This window comes from Rhinichthys klamathensis, unplaced genomic scaffold (assembly GCF_029890125.1).
Source record: "Rhinichthys klamathensis goyatoka isolate OS25496 unplaced genomic scaffold, OSU_Roscu_1.1 h1tg000125l_1, whole genome shotgun sequence".
NCBI lineage: Eukaryota > Metazoa > Chordata > Actinopteri > Cypriniformes > Leuciscidae > Rhinichthys > Rhinichthys klamathensis.
Window position 1 is genome coordinate 478,401 of NW_026606662.1, and position 23,639 is coordinate 502,039.

General features: G+C 40.6%; 1 protein-coding gene across 2 annotated transcripts in view; it reads left to right on the top strand.

Annotated features, from left to right (window-relative positions):
* syndig1l (synapse differentiation inducing 1-like) overlaps window positions 1–11,900 on the top strand; it is a 28,653-nt gene extending 16,753 nt beyond the window's left edge. For both annotated transcript variants that reach the window (XM_056256247.1, XM_056256248.1), the window contains 2 exons: window positions 1,632–1,769; window positions 11,038–11,900. In XM_056256247.1, the coding sequence (XP_056112222.1) occupies window positions 1,632–1,769; window positions 11,038–11,196 (297 nt within the window). In that variant the 3' untranslated portion in view covers window positions 11,197–11,900. The remainder of the gene's footprint in view (window positions 1–1,631; window positions 1,770–11,037) is intronic.
* The last annotated feature ends 11,739 nt before the right edge of the window (window positions 11,901–23,639 follow it).

Sequence of the window (23,639 nt, forward strand, 5' to 3'; positions counted from 1 at the left end):
GAAAAAAAAAAAAAATTTAGGCCTATAGATTGTAAAATACACACTGATGTCTATGGGAGCAGTAATAATAATCCCTAAACTTGTTTATAATATCAGATACACATTGTGTAGGTAACTATAAATTTTACTCTATTCTTTTCCAAGTTCACCGGCCACTTACTTTTATGTCTTTCGGAGAAATGGATGAATTTACAAATCAGACAACTCTGATTCTCTGAATTGCAGTGGCACCCATCGCCCGTTATAGATAAACATGATCATTATAAAGATATTTACCGACAAAATATATTTACTTGCACGTATTTTGTGAATCAGATCACTATCATTTATTTAATGCTGCAGAGAGGCTGTACAGTTTTTAAAAAAAATGCCATATGGCGCATCCTCCAAAACATATAGCACTTATTTCTGTCATCACTGATTTTGTGTGCGCATTTGCACAGTTAGGCAATAATGCCACTAGCCTTGCAAAGTGAATCGGGTACGAAAACTATGCATACAAATGATGCCATCAACTGGCGCAGTTAATTTGTAAGTGTTTCAGTTTAAAGCACTAAACTCCTAGTCCACAGCACACAGCAGAATGGCTAACAAACACCCAATGAAATTATTTATATCCTCTTATGTAACGTCAAGGTGTTCAGATATAAGCAATGAGAAAGAGTGTAGGTGTGACGATTCGTTATATGGACTGAAATTTGCCAGGTTTCTCTAGCATTAACGACAAGGTAAACTGTATTTTGGTTTTTGCCAAGAGATGTAATTCACCATATAGCAGAAACATGACAATATCCATGTGCACAAGCCACTTCACCCCCTCCTTACAGAGAAATCCAATCTAACATCTCATGTTATTTTATAGAGAGGTAGGCCTATTATTTGCACAGATAAAATCCCGGTGACAGAACTATCCTTCACCACTGATGATTGCAGCTTATTGCCGGGAATCAGTACAGAAATATTTTCCTAACAGCTTTCCTCTTGGCACACTCTACAGGCGGAGTTATTTTTAGTAACTCAAGTGAATCACTGGAATCAAAGGAGAGAACTGACAAACAATGCAAAATTCACAAATTGTTGTAGAAATGCTGCACAGATTCAATAAAAGTTGTCATTATACGCCCTATGAACAGTATGTGATACTTAATGTTCATTATCACAGAAAATAATTTTGACTTGGCCATCCCCAAAAAAATTAAAGTAAACTGGACCAGTGTACTGTGGGGTTTCAGATGTGTTCATAATGGATAAGTATATATTATATATAATGGATTTTTTATTATATATTTTGTTTTTCATAATTTTAATTTACAATACAATTCAAAGGTTTGGGGCCTGTAAGATTTTTTTTTCTTCCAGAAATTTATATTTTAATTCAGCAAGGACGCATTAAAGTGATTAAAATGGACAGTAAAGACTTTTACATTCTTACAAAAAAATATATTTCAAATAAATGCTGTTCTTTTGAACCTTCTTTTCATCAAAGAATCATGTGTCATTGAAGACTGCAGTAATTTACATTTTAAAATTATATTCAAATATTTATTTAAAATTATATTAAAAATTTCTCAATATTGCATCACCTGTTAACAAACTGCAGTGATTTTAATGAATCTTCTCTCTCCCTATAGACAGATTGCTCCAGTGACAGTGAGAGCGAGGACAACTTTATCGTCATCCCTCCTCGTGATCACCTAGGCCTCGCTATCTTCTCCATGCTCTGTTGCTTCTGGCCTCTGGGCATTGCTGCTTTCTACTTTTCTCAGGGGGTAAGTGCAGAGCCCACCAACCAAATCCAGAGCCTAACCATTAAGCCTGCTAAAAAATCTGCTACGACACCAGAGAAAGAAGAGATGAATTCTTCAACACTTTTTCATCTGTGCCCTCCAAACAAGCCTGTAGTCTCCTGAGAGAAAAGTGTTTGTGATCTCTATCAGCTCCCTCTAATAATACAAAACAGCTTCATTATAAAACCCATCATACGAGCAAACAGCTCTGCTTGCGTGACTGCAAAAATGACCAGGCACTCCTCTAATATAAATAGTGTATACATGAATGCACTGATCAGATGGGTGTGACCATGATGATGTGCCATGATTTCAGCTCCAATTTCTCACCCAGCACAGAACACATCAATTTGTCTACCTCAGAATGAGCCTTTTTATTCTTATCTATAGTTTAGTTTGTGGCAGACACGGGCAGAGTGAATTATTTTGTCAGGAGTTAAGTGAATTCTCCCAGAGTAATTATGATGATGGTGGTGTTGTTCAGAAAAGGTTCTCCAGAATGCAACTTCAGTGTGTGTGTGTGTGTGTGTGGATGGAAATGAGATCTAGTGAAAATGCGAATGTTTTTGCCCTGTCTCCTGGCTGCGAATATTCCTCGGAGAACATCCTGAATGGATTTTCTCACCTTCCCCGCGGCATAGGGTTGAATGTTCATGAGAAGTGTCGCCAACCATTTGCCTCAGACTCCTTCCTCTTAGCTTCCACCTCTGTCTTACTCTTACTTATAACTAATTAAGGACTTTGGATTCATTGTATAGGACTTTGAGTATGTTTAAAATCAATATCAATATTTGTTCTACACAGGCCATGACACATACAGAGCCCATGGTATACAGTATGTTGTCCAAGTGCATTTTTGAGTGAGGAAACAAACATAACTGTATTAATCAATTGATTGAAACAGTTTGATTGCAACAAGTGAATTTAGGCATCACAAAATTATAATTTACAGTATGGAAAATGGATGTTAATTTTAGATGTGCTTACATTTAAGTGTTATTAAATTATTAGTTTAATTAACTACATAAGAGGTGTAAAGTGCACCTGAAAATCATATTTAAGTACAGATACCTTACAGTGAAAATGACTAATGAGTAAATGTCTTAGAGGATCTGATTTTAACAGTACTTAAGTATTTTACTCGGTCTAAATTTAGGCTCAAATATGCACTAGTCCTCAGCACCTAGGAGACATGCCAGTGAAAAACAAGAAACAGTTGATTTGTGCAATCACGTTTATTTTCTTCATAATTTTCTTAAGTCGAAATAAAACACCTCAATACTGCAATCGACAGAACAACCTCTTAAACGTCTACAGACACTCAAGTCTCAGTTAAGCTCAAGTGCTCAAAAAGTATATAAGTAAAACGAATATATTTAAAAAATGTCTGATGTTAACTATAATTAAAGCCTAAAAAGCCTACTTGTAAAATGTAAAATGAAGCAAACAAACGAACAGTGTCTTACTGACACAATCTGACTGGAACTTCGTTAGAAATGAAGTTCATCCACCCTTTCTTAATGTTAGGATCACAAGTATGGCAATGCAAAGACTGTGGCCATGTTCACACAGTAGAAGAATAAGGTTATCAGTCCTGTATTTGAGTCCTTAATACAGTTACGTTCACACACAGTTGAGTTATTTGCAGGAGTGACAATCGCATTCTATAATCAAACTCACACCCATACATTTTCAGGACTCGCAATCGCTTTCTTGGAAAACCCGCCCTGTGTAAACGGAACCAGACTGGACAACTAATTGTCGGTCACGTCATACAGTGCGAGAGCCGTTCTGTGCAGCACAAACGTGTGTGTTTTGCGGGTTTTCACGTGTGGTTTGGGTAGCTTACAGCGACGGAGATATGAGCTGTGTGTCATCTGAAGGTTTTAGATCAGTCATTGTTCTCCACAGGAGCTGCTCCCGTCAGTTTTGTGTTCTACGTGTGACTCAAATGCTCAACTCTCCACCCAGATATAAAAGTTTTGTCAATTTAAAAAGATTTGCCGAAGATTTGATGATTTTGAGTCCCGGCTCGATTGGACTATTGCTGTGTCAAAAGTGATAAGACTTCTCAGTTTTATGGACGTCTCCATCTTTGATATTACTTTGGTCACTGTCGCTTTGGTTACTGGTAAGAGAATATGATCATTTTAATATACGGGCTTGACTCCCGTTGCACGTTTATACAGAAAGTATTCGAGATGCTGGCTGCTGTAAGTTGCTGTTTGAATGGGACATTTCAAGACTCACACCTGTAAGTAAATGCGGTTGTTAATCCCAAAAATCGACAGTATGAACATAGCCTGTGTTTTCCAAAATGTCTTGAAATCCTTGACAATCCGAAACAAGTTGTTTTTTTAGCTTGGTTCAATAAAAGGTGTTTTTGGACTAACAAGGATGTTTTGATTTCTGGAACTTACAGGATATTTGTCAAAAGATCAAGGAAAATATAATTTCTAAATTCATGACCCCTTTAATCTATCTCCCAGCCTTACAGGAAATGTTTGTATAAGAAGATGTCTTTAAATTTAACATGGCAACTCAGCTGGTGCACCAGCGCTGGTGTGTCCAAGCAACCCATTATTGACTGTCACAAAACGTAGGAGTGAAAATCAATAGCGTTTTCCCTGGACAACCGGGTCGGATGCAGTGACAAAGAGAGCAAGACACCTCCCACAGTGACAGCCATGTGTGACTGGCAACTCTTTCCACTTTCTCATGAGGATACTAAAATAGACACCAGATTCTGAGAGGTCATGAGACAATCACAAAAAGCGATTGTTCAAAGTATGTTTGCTTGCTTACACATAGCGGACACCACACTGTGGGGAATGTTGTGCATAATTGTGTCGGTTTAGTTATATATGCACATTCTACAAAAATTCCCCCCGTTAAATTCATCCAGCCCTTGAGCCATGTTCTTGGTAAATGAGCATCATAGTAGGACTTAATTATTCATTTGAACTAGGAAATGGATTGATTAAAACTATTACACATGGGGGCTCCATAGGGCTTGCTATTAAAGAAATTAAACCAGTGTGATGTTCCCTTTTTCAGTCTAATAGCTCTCAGCACAGCGTACTTCCAGCATGGGGTTGTATGGAAAGTGAAACATTAGATAGGGCCATTCATTGTCATTTCAAGTCACATGTCATTTCTTTAAAACGCTCAGGGGGTAATGGGATAAGATTGGATGTTTTACTCCATCAAGCAACCGTGTTGTTATTTGTTTGAGAGAATGTTGAGAGAACAACAGCTGAAAATGTATTTTCTTCTGATCTCGGCTTCGCATTTGGCTCATCCCTCCTGACACTGGCAATTATAACAATAAAGAAACTATGCAAGAAGTTAGTTGCTGACAAACAGAACGCCTGTGCAATGCCGGCTTTCCCTCGTATCTCTGTTGCATCACTGATCGTGACTGAAACCTCAAATGTATTTTTTTGGAAGGTTTACAAGGTAAAACCAACAGGGACAAAACGTCCCGGGTTACGTATGTAACCCTAGTTCCCCGAAGGGACGGACGCTGCGTGTAATCGCAGTGGGAACGCCCTCAGCGTGACGCGTCTGAAGCATGAATGAAATCAGTCAATGGAGAGAATGAGCGTACGGCGAGTGACGTCATCGACCAGGAAGCTATAAATATCCCCTGAGTACACAAGACGGCAGCTTAAAAGTTACTGAAGCAGCGACCCAAGGGGATGCCGAGAGTATGGCAGGACACGCAGCGTCCGTCCCTTCGGGGAACTAGGGTTACATACGTAACCCGGGACGTTCCCCTTCAGGGACTACCGCTGCGTGTAATCGCAGTGGGAACGCAATACCCACATCCCCATACGACCAAATCCCCGTCGTGTGTCATTAGGAGACACAAACCGACGAGAGAACCTGAGCCCCGGGAGTGGAGCTAAGATCGAGGGAATAAAATCTAACGAAAGTGTGCGGTGAGGACCAGCCTGCCGCATCACAAACGTCCTGAAGAGAAGCTCCTGAAAGAAGAGCTGTAGAAGCAGCCATACTCCGGGTGGAATGAGCCCTTACAGCCAAAGGTGACGGCTGATGGGCCGAACCATAAGCAAGTGAGATGGCCTCGACCACCCACTTGCTCATCCTTTGCCTAGATACAGGACACCCTTTCTTAGGTGACCCAAACAGACGAACAGTTGTTCCGATCTCCTCCACAGGGCAGCTCTGTGGACGTAAGCATCTAAAACCCAAACTGGGCACAGCAAATTAAGTTTCTCCTGGTCTGACGTCAGAAAAGGCGGAGGACAGAAAACCTGCAGAACTGTAGGTCTAACAGAAACAGTTGGAACCTTAGGAACATAACCTGGTCTCGGAAAGAGAAAGGCCTTAACCAACCAGGAGCAAATTCCAGGCACGAGGGAGCCACCGAAAGTGCTTGAATATCTCCAATTCTTTTCAGAGATGAGATAGCGAGAAGAAGGTCTTTAGAGTAAGAAACTTTTCCGAAACTTCCTCGATGGGCTCGAAAGGAGCAAGGGAGAGACCTTCTAAGATGATGGCCAGATCCCAAGCTGGTACCCTCGTGCGAACTGCAGGCCGCAGCCTCAAGGTGCCACGAAGGAAGCGAGACATAAGTGGGTGTTTCCCGAGGGAACCTCCACTTGAAGGGGTGTGGTAAGCAGCTAAGGCCGCCACATACACCTTCAGTGTGGAGTGGGATAACCCTGTGGAGAGACGGTCCTGCAGGAAATCCAGCACTGTACCAACCGGGCAGTTAACTGGGTCCTGCTGGCGCTCTCTACACCAAGAGGTGAAAAGTTTCCACCTCGCGGCATATAACTTCCTCATGGAGGGAGCTCTGGATCGGAGGATGGTCTCAACGACCTCAGCCGAGAGACCAGAATCTATGAGCTGGGCCCCCTCAGAGGCCAAGCCCACAGCCTCCATAGCTCTAGACGGGGGTGAAGGATCGACCCACTCGCCTGAGAGAGCAGATCTCTCCTGATCGGTATCTCTAGGGGAGAGCCGTCGAGGAGAGACACTAGGTCCGCAAACCATACCCGCGCCGACCAGAACGGGGCTATTAGCAGGAGACTGAGCCCGTCCCGGCGAACCCTCTCCAGAACTCCTGGGAGCAGAGCGATCGGGGGAAAAGCGTACAAGCGTGACCTCGGCCACGGATGTACCATCGCATCCAACCCCAGCGGGGCTGGATGGCTGAGAGAGAACCACAGCGGGCAGTGTGATGTTTCTCGAGAAGCAAATAGGTCTACCTCGGCAAGACCGAAAAGTTTCCATAGGAGTTCCACCACCTCGGGGTGAAGACTCCATTCCCCGGGCCTCGGCCCCTTTCTTGACAGGATGTCTGCCCCCTGATTTAAATACCCCGGGAGATAAATAGCTCTCAGAGAAAGAATTTTCCCCTGGGACCATAGAAGGATCTGACGTGCCAGTTTGTAAAGCGGGCGAGAACGCAAACCCCCCTGATGGTTTATATAAGAAACCACCGATGTGTTGTCTGTCCGGACAAGAACATGGTGGCCACTTAGGTCTGGGAGGAAGTGTTTCAGAGCCTGAAACACCGCCAACATCTCTAGGCAGTTTAAGTGCCACTGACGATGATGGTCCTCCCACAGACCGTGAGCCGGGCGACCATCCATGATCGCCCCCCAACCCGTGATAGAGGCATCTGTCATTAGCATAACGCGATGACAAGGAGCTCCTAACACAGGGCCTTGGGACAGAAACCAAGGATCTTTCCACATGATCAGGGCGTGATGACACCGTCGCGAACTCACGATCATGCGAAGCGGATTTCCCCTCGGGGAGAATCCCTTGGTCCTGAGCCACCACTGTAACAGTCTCATGTGCAAGAGGCCAAGAGGTATCACGTTGGAGGCAGCTGCCATGAGACCTAACAGTCTCTGGAACTGTTTTACAGTGGATGACTGGCCTAGCTTGACCTGATCTACTGCAGCGAGAATCAAAGCAATACGAGCAGGAGACAATCGTGCCTGCATCGTCGTTGAATCCCACACTACACCTAGAAAAGTGGTTCTCTGTAATGGAGAAAGAACACTCTTTTTGGCGTTGAGCCTCAGCCCCAGTCACTTGATATGAGCAAGAACGACATCTCGGTGCCGAACCGCCTGTTGTTCCGATTGAGCTAGAATCAAGCAATCGTCTAATTAGTACAGAAAGCGGATGCCCTGTAACCACAGCGGGGCTATAGCAGCATCCATACACTTCGTGAATGTTCGGGGTGACAGTGCTAGGCCGAACGGAAGAACCCGATATTGGTACGCTTCGCCCCCGAAAGCGAACCTCAGGAACTTCCTGTGTTGAGGGAGGATAGATACATGGAAGTAAACGTCCTTTAGATCTATCATGACAAACCAGTCCTCGGATCTGATTTGAACATCCCCAGTGACAGACACAGCGCCCTGTAACGTACTGGCAGGGAACAGCTGGTCTGGGCACTCCACAACCCTCCTCGGAGGGGGCGAGCGTCCCTCGGGAAATCGCTCGCCGAGTCTCTCTGCGCCCTGTGAAGGCAGGGTTAGTAGAGCAGACCCCTGAGGGCATCGGAAAAGACAGGGCACCGTGTTCTTGTGCAGTGAACTCAGGTCTTTCACGATAGGGACCACCCTCAGAGTCCTGACGTTCAGCACGTCAGGACTTTTTCGACGCGGCCTTTCTGGCGACAATGACTGTCCTCAGATCAGTCCTGCCCCGAGAAGGCCGCGCCGGAGAGCGCCCCGCCTCGTCCCTCCAGTTTCTCTGCAGGGGGGTACGAGACGTGACACTCCGCTTCTGCTGCGCTCTTTTGGAAGACGAACTCGACGAAAAACTTTGCTCTGGTTGAACATTCTGCGTGACAGACACAGTGCCCTGTAACGGCGCACCAGCAGGGAACGGCTGGTCTGAACACACCAGAACCCTCCTTAGAGGCGGCGAGCGTCCCTCGGGAAAGCACTCGCAAGACCCTTCTACGCCCTGTTTCGGCAGGGTTAGTAGGACGGGCCCCTGAGGGCGCCGGGAGAGACAGGGCACCCTTAAGGGAGGTGAACGCAAGTCTCTCTCGGCGGGGACCCCCCTCAGATTTTCCTTTGAGCAGGTCGGCCTGAAAAGCCTGCATAAAAGTCATCGTATGCAAACATGCAGCCGCCTGCCCAGCCACAGAGTAAGCCTTCCCCACCAGCACAGAGGTATATATATTTATTTATTTATATATATATATTTTTTTTTTTTTGGTGGAAGAGCCGGTGCTTTAAGTGAAGACGATGAAGCAGGAGCGAGATAGCTCGCGAGCGTCTCCTCCGCCTACAGTATCGTCACATAACCAGCAGATTTAGCACCAACAATGTTACCATAAGCATTGGACTGATTTGTGTAAATTCTGCTTGAAACCGGTCTAACCCAGGTTTTTGAAACCTCAGCATGAAGATCTGGGAAGAACGGTAAGCACCGGCGAGAAGGTTGAGGTCGTGCAGACAGAAATCTATCATCTAGATTGCTTTTAATTCTAGAAACCTGTCTATCAGCTGGCCACTCGATACTGTTTTTTTTTTTTTTTTAAGCTTTTCAACAGCCCGAGATAATACATCCATCAAACCTTCTTCATTTGCAGTATAATGTGATAAACTAGTTTTCTCTGATGCAAAACTTTCGACATCCAGCTCCTCAGAACTGGAAAATCTCAATTCAACATCATCATGTGCCTCCACCCGGGCAGAAGTAACCGCCGCAGCGCGTGCTTCCAGAGCCGGGTGAGAGGCACTAGATCTCGTCGGAGATAGCTGAGATAGGGCGGAGCCCGTCTCAACGTCGCCAGCGAGATCCATCTGCGAGCCCCAAGACAAGCGCCGCCGCTCTGCCTCAACAGAAGCGGGACCCGAGCCTCGGGGAGCTCGCAACAAATCACTCTCCTCGAAGAGCGATCGCCGCGAGCGCAGAGTTCTCAGGGGAAAACGCTCGCAATGCTGACAATCGACTCCCTCGAGAGCCGACTGGGCATTGCTGCACTCCCAAACAAGCCACACATACTTCTTATACTGCTCGCTCATATTGTTTTTTTTTTTTATATCAAATATATATAGTGAAAACTCCTGACAAAACAGACAAACACAATCGACAGATTCAGACACACACAGAGCTGCTGAAGTAACTAAAAGCTGCCGTCTTGTGTACTCAGGGGATATTTATAGCTTCCTGGTCGATGACGTCACTCGCCGTACGCTCATTCTCTCCATTGACTGATTTCATTCATGCTTCAGACGCGTCACGCTGAGGGCGTTCCCACTGCGATTACACGCAGCGGTAGTCCCTGAAGGGGAACAAGTGACAATTATATACAGTATATAGATAACACTATATAACTGACTGCTCACAATGTGATTTTTTTTTAATTAGTATTATTCAAATGCTAATTTTTAAAAGATTTGATACAAGATTTTGCAACAAAACAAAAATAGAGAAAAATGTATGAATGGCGATTTTTTGCCTTCAGTGGTTTTCTTAGATTCATTAAAAGGGTGATTATTTTTTCAGTGGCAGTTTGCATATCAGCATGTCATTAATCATTAAATTTAGACTATAACCTTCTTTACGCTAAAATTGCAATACAGAATCTGAATCAGTGTATGTACCGAGAAGTGGTGTATTTACACAGACAGCACAGTGCATCACATATTTAAACGTTGACTTTTGACTTTCATGGACAAATATTAAAACAAAACCAACTGAAAGATTAAAAGGTGCTAATTCTTTCTTTCGTCAACAAAGACTAAACGTAAGACGGAACAACATAACCTTAAATGTCTTTGTTCGTCCTTTGTTTCCTGTCAGATAAACTTGACTTTTTATGTCCTTCGTTTTTTTTAAATGTGAATTGAGGACATTTTAATTCTTTTTTAAGGTTCTACGGATATCCTGCCTCCTGAATGTGTCCAGAATTTTATTTTCTGTTCTAGATGGATTCAGCACATCAAATGTGGCAGTCCACATTTCTACCTAAAAGGTTGCTTGAATTTTTTATATATTTTAAAAAGGTACCATTCTTTGTGACACTGCCCTGCAAAGTGGGTCGAATGGATTTTTAATATGACATGTGACTAAGCGTAAGATGTCTTGCCGATGTGCGTTAGAACACATCTAATTTTCCATTGAGCCCTCAGCATCAATGAAGCACTATATAGTTCAAAGCAATTTATCCTTGAATGGAAAACAGGTCAATGTGTCCTTTGATCTTGTTCTTTCTCACCATTCCTTTTCTTTGTTCCAGACTAGCAAAGCCGTGACTAAGGGAGACTTCCCATTGGCAAGCATTGCATCTAGACGAGCCTTGTTCTTGGCCGCTCTCTCCATCACCATTGGGACGGGGGTCTACGTGGGAGTGGTGGTGGCCCTCGTCGCGTATCTGTCCAAACCAGGCCACATTTAGCACGGTCAGGAGAGGACTACAGAACTCCACGATACTACACAGCCACCTCTGAACGTCTTTTTTCTAAATGTCTCATTCTCATCCCTCCCCGTGGACCGCCTGTCCGCCCAAATCAGAGAAAGGGATGAAACAGAAGAGGATGAACCAGAAGAACTGGGGACTTTATCACCTCAGTCATAATATATAAAAGTAAGTTTCACCTCGTGTCACACCACACTGGATAAAACTTAACTAAGTCTGAGAGCAGTTCAGGTGAAGAATATAAACTACAGACAAATAAGCAATCCAATTAACCGAAACCAAAGGGAAGCTATTACAAAGGACACCCGTAAGGATCAAAAGGACCAAGAGCCCTTGGATTTGTTTTTCCCTTTATAACTGTGCTTCGTTCGGAACCTGAAAGAGAAGTCAAGCTGCTGTCCGTTTCTCTCTCGTTACTTGCGTAGTCTGGTAAACCCTGTCTGTGCGTGTGGCCCAATTAAACCAGCACTGCTGAATACACCAGCTGCAGTCTGAGCTCTGTTAAAAAGGATAGAATGTTGTCCACCCTATTTAGGCAAAATAACACAGCTTTGTATGTTATAAGCAAATGTGGAGTTCATGAACCTAAATGCTTATGATCACGATACAGAACTACAGGACAAGAAATAGCTATCAAAGACATTTCACCTCTAAGAATTGAAATTCATCTGTGAAATTCAGCTTATACACAACCTCTATGTAGTTCCCACATCTTTAGGGCTCAATGCTTTGTGTTGTAAATGTCTTTTGTTTTGTCCAAAGTCTAAATCTTCATTTTGGCTCAACGAAGGCTGCAAGGTTTATGTGGACGAAGAAAGAAAGCAAGTAAACACGAATGGAAAACAAGGAAATCAAGCGTTGATTTTATATCGGTAATCATTGCTTGACTTTAACAGATTCTCTTTTACACCAAGATGTCTGAACTGAATATTAATGAAACAACTGTGGTCCAGGTGGTCTGTCCTCTTATTCCCCAAATGCATCACTTAATGTCTCATATGATTGGAAAAATTCAGAGGTGGCAAAACTCAAGGCAGAAGGTAAAAAAATTACAATTTACTTTCCTCAAATCCTAAGACGGATGTTTGAACAAAAAGGCAGGCTTTGTTTTCAAGTGAAAGGGCCTCAGATTGAATCGATTAATAATGTATTGGATGTCTGTAAGCTCACGAGCATGAGAACGAACACGGGATGTTGAGTTAAAGGTCGACTGGTCTATTTCAACAACAATGGAGCCTGAATCTGGTGTAGTCATCCACACAAGAACTTCAAAACATGAAAACAATGGGTTCCCTGATGGCTAGGTAGTGATTTGAGGCTTGATTTGAATTCCTATGATTATGACATAGAACTTAGTTGGAAGCTGGTAGAAATTAAATTGGCCACATTTTGAAGTATGTTAGCCAATTGTGCGTAACCTCCTAATTGCTTCCCATGGTGACTTGGAATACCCAATAGTATTCAATGCTTTTACATTTGCATTATGCCTTTCAGGGGCTGGACTGACAAAATATTCATAAGTATAAAGTTCTTTGTGCTATTTTCCTTTGTTAAACGGATAGTTCACCCAAAAATAAGGGGGGAGTCAGTAAATCAGAGTCAGTAATTTAACATTTCTGTTCATGTGTACCTTCTATACTTTTTACCAGTTTAAATATAACTACATACCAACTCGTAACTCCAGTGGATCCTCAAACTGTCGACAAAACCTCATACAGTATACTGTATATCTCCACCCGCCTCAATCGTGAATGGAGTGCTGCATGCATTTTGGAGACCATCTCTGCATATTTCTGCTGAACACAAAAGAAGATATTTTGAAGAATGTTGGTAACCAAACAGTTGATGGACACTATTGTCCATTAGACAAGGCAACCTCATGAACATGATACAATCAGACAGCATTAAGTGTCATTTTACTAATATGCTCTTGAGAAAATTCTTAAAGCACATTCTAATAAACTTCTTAACCTTTTTTTTTTCTTAAGTAGATTTACATGACTCCTGCCCCAAAACATAATAGCTGACATGACGGTACCTACAGGTTGCAGATGCTTTTTGAATTCTGGAGAAACTAATTCACAGGGACTTAAAGGTGTGTGGAGAACTGTTCATTGTGAAAAGAGCGCAATGGTAAAGGTCATGCTTTATGTCTTTATGTTAAAGAGTGAGTACATATTATGGAAGTACTGAGCTACAGTAAGGAACAATTTTGACTTGGAGTTCTGTTGCGAAGAAGCCTGGAGTTACGCATTATTGTTATTGTTATTATACTGATGAATTATATGAATGTGTAAAAAGCGTTACCAGATACAAATAATTGAAAATACATTATCTCCAATAAAAGTCAAGAGATTAGGGTTTTTTTTTCCAGGAGGACAAGTTTCTATTGATGTGATGCTTTTGTCAAGGTTAGCAGATTTACTCATTGCCAGCACTGTAATTGGAAAGACAACGTTTGTGAGAATGAATTCACTGAATCACCAAGCTTTTATTAGACAAGAATGAGCTCAAATGAAAAACGAGCATATGGATGAAGATTTTACAGTTAATTCACTGTTCATATCTGTGCCGTAAGAACTAATTACCCTTAATGTTTAGTATATGGCACCAAAATTAGATTTCACTCCGCAATTAAGCGCCTGATAATAAAAATGAATTCGCATACCAGTCATACCAGAACTTTTGTAGGTTTATTATGCAAACACCACCCTACATTCACATACTTGAAGTAGTATGTAGCAGAATGCACAACAGTGAAGAATGATGCTTGGATGGCTAAACACAAACGTCCGCTGCTTTCTCAGAGCCTATGATGCACAGCACACACTCAAGACCCTGCTGGTTTTGTTGCGGTCTTCGGCAAATGCATTTTCACTGCAACCACCAGAGCGTTGAAAGCCAACATGGGACACTTGCAGTCTCTCAGCGCAGGTCATGCATTAGTCATACCTGACATTTACGGTTCACAATTAGCTTCCCATAATGGCTTTTTCTGAGGAAGTGTCTAGTCTCCAGAGCATAGCAGGAAATAGCTAAACAGAATTGTTTTTACAAATAACACTCTATGCTACTTTGCAGCCACTGAAGCTTGACCAAGCAAATCTTTGCTATTTTGAAGTGAAAAAAAAAGCAAAAACTAAAATTGGTTGTAATGAAAATGGATTTTACTTTCAGTCAAGGTCTCAAGCCGTTCACATTTTTCCTCATGTGTTTGCGTCATTAATTTCTAAATGAACAGTGTCAGTGTCTGCCCTCCCTTGATTATGTATCAGCCTGTACCCCCCCCCCCCATTCTGCATTTCCATTTCCATAGTGACTAGTCGTTTTCTGACATTCATTTTATGCCAGTGCTCGCAGTGTTTTGCTGTTAGTGATTTGTTAATATTGTGATACTTGAGTTTTTCTCATTTCATGATTAGAATGTGCTTGTAAGACAGTGACGATGTAAATACTGCAAATGAAAGACAAGAACAAGCGGTATAAAATAAATAATTTGAGACAAAAATGATCTTGTATTTATTATTGCAAATGCTGGATGTGTTTTTGCCTCTTGTGAAATTTTGATACACTGTGGTCCTTATGTGTGAATCTTTCTCGTCAGGAACAAAAAACTAGTCAGACTAAACAGATGGATGAGTCATATTTGAGCATAGCAGAGGAGGGTGTATGGGGGTGTATGGAGTATGGAGCTCTCCCCCTTCCTTATTTCCATATATCAACACCCACAAAATCCTTTAGGAATTAAAAAGAGGAATGTTGACATATTTGATGTATCTGCAATTTGGTTTGATATGTATTTCTGTATTTGCTTAAATGCATTGGTAATGATTGTATAGAGACCAGGAAGCCAGTCTGACAAATACAAAAAATGTGTTTTCTGAATCACTTGTGGTTTTGTAGCCAATACAGCAACATTCATTTACAAAGTTGGATGAATTGATTATTAAATGAATCGTCCGCGTCAAGAGCTGTATCATCTACAGACCACATGCAGAGACACATTTCATTGTTTGATTACAAATGCAATCAGCCAAACAGGAGCTGTTATGACAAATGGGACTACTTTATAGCATTCATGATCAAATGTGCTGGAGACACTTTTTTTTTTTGAAGAAAGTCTTTTTGAGATTTATTATGATGGAAGTGAAAGTGATGGTTCACCAAATCAGTGTCATTGATCTACATCATTAGTTCTCATACCTGGTACCACAGCTCTCACAACACTACACCAGATGTCTTTTGTATCCCATTTACACCGGGTATTAATATCTATCTGCAATAGAGCCTGGTACAACTGAGCATACGTGTTATTCACCTATCATTTCCCTCTGATTTTAGAGATAACTTATGGGTAGGGTTTGGTTTAGATGTAGGGATAGGGTTAGGACTACATTTTCAGACAGGAATGTTGATCAAAGACAAAATATGTTGATCCAGGAACATGTCTTGCTTGGCAAAATTACGGCGACCCAATGACTCAGATCATGTAAAAGCACACACACCTGAAGTTCAGTTAATACAAGTACTTAACTAACATATGCATTCTTCTAAAGAATGTTTGTGTTGACATTAAAATAAGTATTAAAATAAGCAGCCACAAAAACCGTTCACAACTAGTCACAGGAGATTGGCTCTTGAGATCCATGTAAACACCAGGTGTAGGCTAATTGCGTCCTAACACACTTTAATTTATACTTCAACAAAATAGTAGAATAAATTTATGAACTGGGCGTGTTAAAGCTGAAGTGTGTCATTTCTAATGTCACCAAACAGAATTGCTAAAATAATGATAGTTTTCAGGTTTCCCCAACAATTCCCCATCTGCCAATGGTCAGACAAACAGATATTCCAAGCCCAGTAGTTAAATTCACATTTTAACTTTAAATAAGAGAGAAATTCATAATCCACAGTGTCATGAGGCCTCCAGACTGAGACACGGCGGTCTATGAATGATGAACGGTGCATACGATGCCTTCGGATTTCAGGAAACTATTTAGTTTTCTGCCTTTGTACCGCCAGACTCTTACTTTTCTGCAGAGATTAGCATGCCGTCTAACATCTGTCTAATTATGTTCATATCTAAGTATCAATTTGCCTTTTCCCATTTTGCCAATTCGAGCTCGCTACAACAGGAGGCTGCATGACAGGAATAGCTAATTGTGCCAGGAGAATATTGGGCAGAGGTAAAAGGCAGATGGGTTTCAAAGCAGATCCGCCTCTCGAACGGCATTTTCAGAGACACCTTCAGGGCTCCTCCCAGCAATCTCACAGAAAGGCTGAGGTTGATGAGAAAATCTGAAACATGAGGAGTGTGGGTGCAGAAGAGTGTCTCTTCCACTCCCACTCAGGTCAATATGCACCACAGTAATTCATATCTGCTCAATATGAAACTATGCAAATCATTGTGCATATTTCCCTAAAGCACCAGTTTCACTGATTATGTGCATATATTGGGATTGTTTCATTTCTTTGCACCAACATTTGTTTTTCAACTTCTATTGTGGGATGATAACTGCAAGTTTGGTTTTGCGCTTAAAGCGGGAAGTGTTTCTGTTATGAGGCGCTGTATACATGCTATTGAGTCCTCATGAAATTATAATCAGAGATGGAGTATGGAAATCAGCGAGTGCTGTTTTCATGGATGAAGCATGAACTGGTCAGGTAAAACGATGCTAAACCTAGTGGAATATGAAGAGACCAAGAGTCACATAGGTGAGTGAATCCTCAGGGAGTGAGATGCTTGTTGCTGACAGCTCTGCCTGGATAGCTGTACTTTCATAGATTGCCCCTGTAACCCTAATCCATTAGAGTTCCCATAGTGCTCTAATGATGAGAGTGTCCCCTCAGACACTCATTCTCTGGAGCAGCATGAACTCCCTTGAGGCGACAGATCCACTCAGTTGACATGCACTGCTCTTCAAAAGTTTGGAAACACCCCCTAGATTTCAGACAATCTCAAATTTATTTCCTTATAAATGCATTCAAATTACTTGCAATAATGATTGAAGAAGAGCGATAATGTTTTTTCATTGCATATATACAGTTTCTTAGATTAGTACACAAAAGAACACTTAGTATACAGTTAGAGTCGGTTTATAATTACCTTTAGTACTTCCTATGAAAAAATGGTGCATAGACTAATCTAAGCTGGTTTGTTAGTTTTAGCTGGTTTAAGTTGATTGGAGATTGTCTTCCAGCCTGCCTAAACTGGTGTTTAGCTGGGCTGTTAGATGGTCTCCCAGCCAGAAAACCAGCTTTATTTTCAGCAGGGTTTCCATGTTCTGAAATCTCTGAAATTGATGAGTGGCATTGTGTTGCCACTCATCAATGTAAAAGCATTACAAAATGGTAAGAATTTATGCTGATATTATCCAAAACCAGACTTTGCTAACAGTGTTTCCAAACTTTCAGAGGCACTGTCTCATGGAAAAATGGTGAAAGCTGAAAAAGTACTTCATTTACTGGTAGAACTACAAATTATCTTTTTGAAAAGATTGTAACATCCACAAAAATATGTTTGAGTTGCCCTTTACATTATATAGATTGTAATTGCAATGCACAGTAACAGTCATTTTGAACATGATTTCATAATTGCTTCTTGATTACATCGTTTGATTAACGACAACCTTCATCGTAGTAAATTAAACCTCCTACACTGTTGCATTTCATTAAAAAGGGATTTTTTTTTAAAAAGCAACATATTTTTGATCTCTTCCTGAGGTGAGTGGCTCTGAAAATCCGTCCTTGTCTCATTGTTTACACCGAAAGAGGCAAAAAAAAAAATAACAACGAAGGATCACTAGAAGCTTTTGTTCTCACATCTTTTTTTCCTTCAGCCTTTTCTTCACTCTGGTATGCACATTTCCTGAGAGAGACAGCCATGAAAGAGTCAGATTTATATCTCCTAAAGCCTCTCATGTGGCCCTGCTATGTCTATGAGGATTTTGTATCGACTTTAAATCGTATGAAAAGGGAAGAGCAAAACTGGAAGAAAGAGAAAGTTACACCATGTACCTTGGTACACAAGAACATTTACAACCTGACTGGAATGCAAAATGGCACCTTCTGGAAAATGACACACTGCCTTTTTCAGCACATTCAACTGACCAAATGGACAATCTTTCCATGTCAACAAAACAGAAATCATCTGACACTAAATGGCTAAAACATCAATGATGATACCATTATAGAATTATGTATGTTGAACAAAATGTAGCCTAATAGCAACCAATCAATAAGTATCAACGTATGTACACCCTTCTTCAGGGTTCGAAATGAGGGGGGTCTGGGGGGGTCCCGGACACTCCATAAGACATTAGGGACCCCCAATAAGAATTTATTTTTGGATTTTGGGGGGTCCCCGACAAATATATTTTAACATTAAAAATGATTGTGAAAATTATTGGTCTTTAGTGACGTTTTATATTTATAACAGTAATTAATTTATTTCCTAGCGCGAAGCAACAATCAGGGCAGCTATTAGCCGAGTGAGTTGTTGTTGTGGTGCTCCCGCTAATGTACGGACTGTAACAAAGTTCCGCTGTTGAGGCTCGAGCAGTTATTTATAACATATTAATTTATAGTTAAGAAACAATATATAGGCTACACACAACCAGAGTGCTGTTTTCCTGAATGCCATCAAGATTGAAACCGAGATATTGATTTCATAACAGTTCAATAAACAAATAGTTAAAAGTTAAAATTAAGTTACTTACATATTTAGACGCAATGACTGTTTTTGTTCTGTTTCAGCAGCGAAAATAGTTCCAAACAACAGAACCACAGCGCATCTCAGAGCAACAGTCACCCATGATTCATTACTGAATAATTCAGCGTTTTGAACTAATCGCTCGAGTCAAAGATTCAATTACCCATTATTAAACCGCCTCATTCTGAATAAATCAGCCATTTGAACGAATCGTTTAAATGAATGACTCGCTCATTAAGACGGCCGCCTGCCGCCTGCCGCCTCCTACTGACGGTTTAGTTTCAAAGTATCATTCTTTTCAACATTCCTTATTTGTGTATTCAAAAAATATGTAAAACAATCTCATAATCTCATTTAATACAGTTATAATTTTTCAATGTAAATTATTTAATTTGATTGGTAACAGCCACTAGGCTAGGCTGTCTTATTATTTTAATTGAATGTAGCCTATGCCCCCGGACCCGTAGTGTTACGATTTTGCCACCTCTGCCTCATTTTGAGGCAGGAAAAACCCTGACATTGGTCCATATAATTTTGCCTACAGTAGGCTACATAGTGTAGCAAGGTAATCTTCAGAATTTTTTATCATTTTATAATTACATACATTCTAGGGGACCCCCCAAGAGTCATAAGTCATTTCGAACCCTGCCCTTCTTAACATATACCCCTGAGTGCACAATCTCAAGACTCAAAACACTAAACAATCATGAGTCATCTGACTCATATGGACCAGCAAAAGTTAAACAGACAGCCACTCAGATCATAGATCACTCGAGTCTCAATAACAAAATCTTTCCTGTTTTTATGATTGGATTTGTCTTTCAAATATGAATAACACTTCTGAAAATGAATAATCGTCAAATCAACTAAATTCGACGGTATATGTAGAAAAAATAAAAGATGAGTAAGATGAAATCTAAAGAGCACAGACAATATCTTACCTAAGAAAAGTCAGGCCTCGCTTTGGAACGATATGAAAACTCTGCATTGATGAAGCATCTGCCACACTGTCAATATCCATGTCTACTGACAGAAATCAAAGCAAATGTTTGAGTATTTCCACAAGCTTCGGCACAGTGTAAGCACCAAAGATAAATAAGATTTCTCATTCACAGGAGCTTAATTTGAATGCCGATTCTTGGGTAACTGCCTAAAACAGAGCTTATATGTAGTAATTTCAAAACATTTCTGGAACATACAACCTCTGTTGCCATGGTGCAAAATCAATTATAATAATATAATTAAATATATACATTTTATATAAATAATATAATTTAGAGTGAAAGAGAGCAAGAGAACTTGGGTCTCCATTTTTTTTTTTTTGTGTTTTTGTTTTTAAGTTGAACAGCACAACTAGCTGGTGGTGGGTTTTAATTTCATAGTCTGGTTGTTGTTTCTATAAAGGCTGTTTTTGAAATAAAACAAAGCAAATACAATGTATTTGCCACAACAAATCATTAATACTTCCATGATTTAAGTTTTGCAAATGGCAAGAAATCAAAAAATAGGATTAAAATTATCCCTCCACACAAATTCTTTCTGTTCTGATGAACATGAAATAAACACTAGTAGCTCACAAAGCTCGCTTTCCTCTCAGTCCTCAACTTAATAGCTTTCTCCAGGCCAAAAATCTTGTCGACAGGTAACATCACAGACTCTGGTCATTAAAAGCAGCACTCTCACCTGCGTCCTTTTCAGGGTCACAATTGCGAGCCAGCTTCCCAGACAGTCTAATGAGGCTATGCTTCTCTTGCTCCCTTTCTCATGTAATGACATATCTATCTTTGGCCCTTTCAATCCATCCGTTTCATTATTTCTGTTATAACAACACCAATGTTCCCTCCAATTCCAACTGTGAGGACAATATCTTTTTGCCTTAAAAACAAAAGAACTCTGCTATAACTTACTCATATGCATGCCTTTTCCAAACCTGTGTGACTTCTGAAAAAAAAAAAAATTTGTCCATACAATGGAGTCAGTGGGGTCCAATGTTTTCTTTTTTGACCCCCTTGACTTTAACTGTATTGACAAGAACAGTTTAAACATCAAAATATCTTATTTTGTGTTCCACACAAGAAAGAAGTCATACAAGTTTGGAACAACATGAGGGTGAGTACACGATGTCAGAATTGTTATTTTTGGGTAAACTGGTATTCCTATTCGTATTTGACTTTGTAAAGCTTTTACATAATGGGTTTGTTCATATTCTGTAAATCAATATAAATGTGACTCAGAGCATTAATGTAGGAGATGACTGGCACATGTAAGAAGTAATATGTTCTAACAGGATTAGCCATTAAATCTGGAGCATTTCTCGATTAACGCAGGTCGCTAGAGCACCTCTCCAAAATTCAGCAATGTAATTAACTTTCGAGACGTGTCTAAACCAAAGCAACGGTATTAATTCCAACTCAGAGAAAGAGATACGTAGAGCAGTTGAGCTGTGACATTTTGCCACCAAAACCAACTGGAATAACAAAGTCTGAGAGGAACAGCTCCTGGTTTGACAATTGACCGCCATGACAGCAAAGTCCAATGACGTGGTGAAGCTTTCCTCAAGCTTTCTTGACACCCCTGTAGAGGAGGTAGGTTTAAGGCATGTCCACTAGCAACAAATCAATCTCACCTGAAACTTCTCTTTCAAAGAGCCCAATATAGGAAACTGGGTAAAGAATGATGAAAGAACAGAGACTGGAATCAAAGACAGACAATTTGGTGACAACAGATGGACAAGTCCATGATTGTGGAGTGTCGATTCCACTCAAAGACTGAGGATAATCTAAAAGATAGAGGCTGTTTTTGGTGTGATGAATGACGATTGAGGTCTTACATCTCTATTTGTCACTATTTTTCTGATCTTTCTCAATTCTAGTAGCTCTGAATGGGACTATGCAGAGATGAAATGGCTCAGGTGGGGATTCAAAAAGGACCTGTGAGGTATTCACAGCCTGATCAATTCTTAATTAGACAGCACCAGCCAGCTGTCAGGGTATTTATAGAAAAACACTTTCCATCAGGTCAAAACGTGGTGGTGACAACAAGAGATGCAGCAGATGCAAAACCGAGTTATATGCAAGCTTGATAGTGAGATGAGTGTTGTGGAGGTTTCTTGTGTTTGAGGACCAAAGGGGTCCGTCATACCTGGAAAAATCTATCTGCTGGTATTCCGATTTTGTAAATGGCATGTGACTTACGGTGCAGTCACATTAGCGAAATTTAATGGGCAAAGCATTTCCAATGTCTATTGTCAGTAGTGTAGAGATGTGAATCACAGCTTAATGGTCCATTCAACAACAACAACAAAAATAAAAATCGGGCAACTTAGAAGTTTAAGCAGAAAAATCCCCCATTTTTTAATGGGATGCAGAATTGTTTCGCTAGACTGAGCCACAGGAAAATTACATTATGGCAAAGGTGATTGGCTGATGTCAGAACAGTCCCAAACTCTGCACTAGCAACTATCCTGAGCCACATCCTGTTTTTGTATTCAATTTATGATAGCAGTGACCTTGGTTCTTTGAAGAGGAAGAAATCCAGTGAATAAAATAGTATGAGAGATTATCGTGCTGGTTTTGTTTTTGAACAGTGCAGTGTGACAAGGGTATGATGTAAAACAACTTTACAAAGTAACTAAATCAACCTTCTCAGGCAGCAAAATGCATTAAGCCTTCTTCAACTTTGAGTCTTTGTGTGATGAGGGAGAGAGCTGTAATTGACTTTTATTTGTTCCTTCTCTTATCATTGTCTTGCTTTCATGGATAACTTCAAACTAATTAATCAGGCCATGAGAATGATGGAAACGGTCACTGTACCCTCTTCCCTTGTCTTTTTCTCTGAACATCTCTTGCAGTGCTGACAAAGGCCTTTTGAAAGACACGGTGTTATGAGCAGATAAACTGTAGGGGGGAAAATGTGAATATTCAATATATCTTTAGTAAAGATATTTAGTATGTTCATTTCCACAACCGCAGTTACATTAATGTTGTCTTGCTCTGATTTTGTTTAAATTATATCATCTCATCCATGCCTCGAGCTAATTTTAAAGCACATTTTCAAAGTGTTTGAATTCCTTATCACAGAATTAAAATAAATGAATAAATGAGCCTCACTTTGCACATCAATCAGCATTTAGATGTTTAATTCTGTGAATGTAATTTTCTCATATTGTGCAGTGCAAATGCAGGGAAACAAAACATTATGAATTGGCTTCTCTAACTCAAGAATAAAAAAAAGCCTCATTTGATTGAAGAACATAAGAGCGATTAAAAAACATGCAACCCAATTAAACCGCCTTAGAGATGAGATTTGCTCTCTTCAATCAGCCACTCTGTTAAGAAAACATCAATGTAATACGCATGTTTGACACAAATGGGCCAAGGGATTCACGTTAAGATGATCAGTATAGTACGATTTACAAATGATTCTTATAAACCAATTATATTTAAAGAATATAAAACATACAGCAAAAACAGTATAGCTTTATTCCTGAAACAAATTACTCTTATGTGCTGATTCAGAGAGAGAATTTCTTTTAGGTGTCCAAAATATACATTATGACTGAAATATAGCTAAATCAGGAAATCTGTATCGATATCCAGAAGGCATCCTCATGCTTTTGGCCATAGCAGTGCATGTCATATTGGCATAATGTCCTAATGTGTGAAATTCATTACACAACTAGCATGACAAATTTTCCAATTCTGTAGGATTT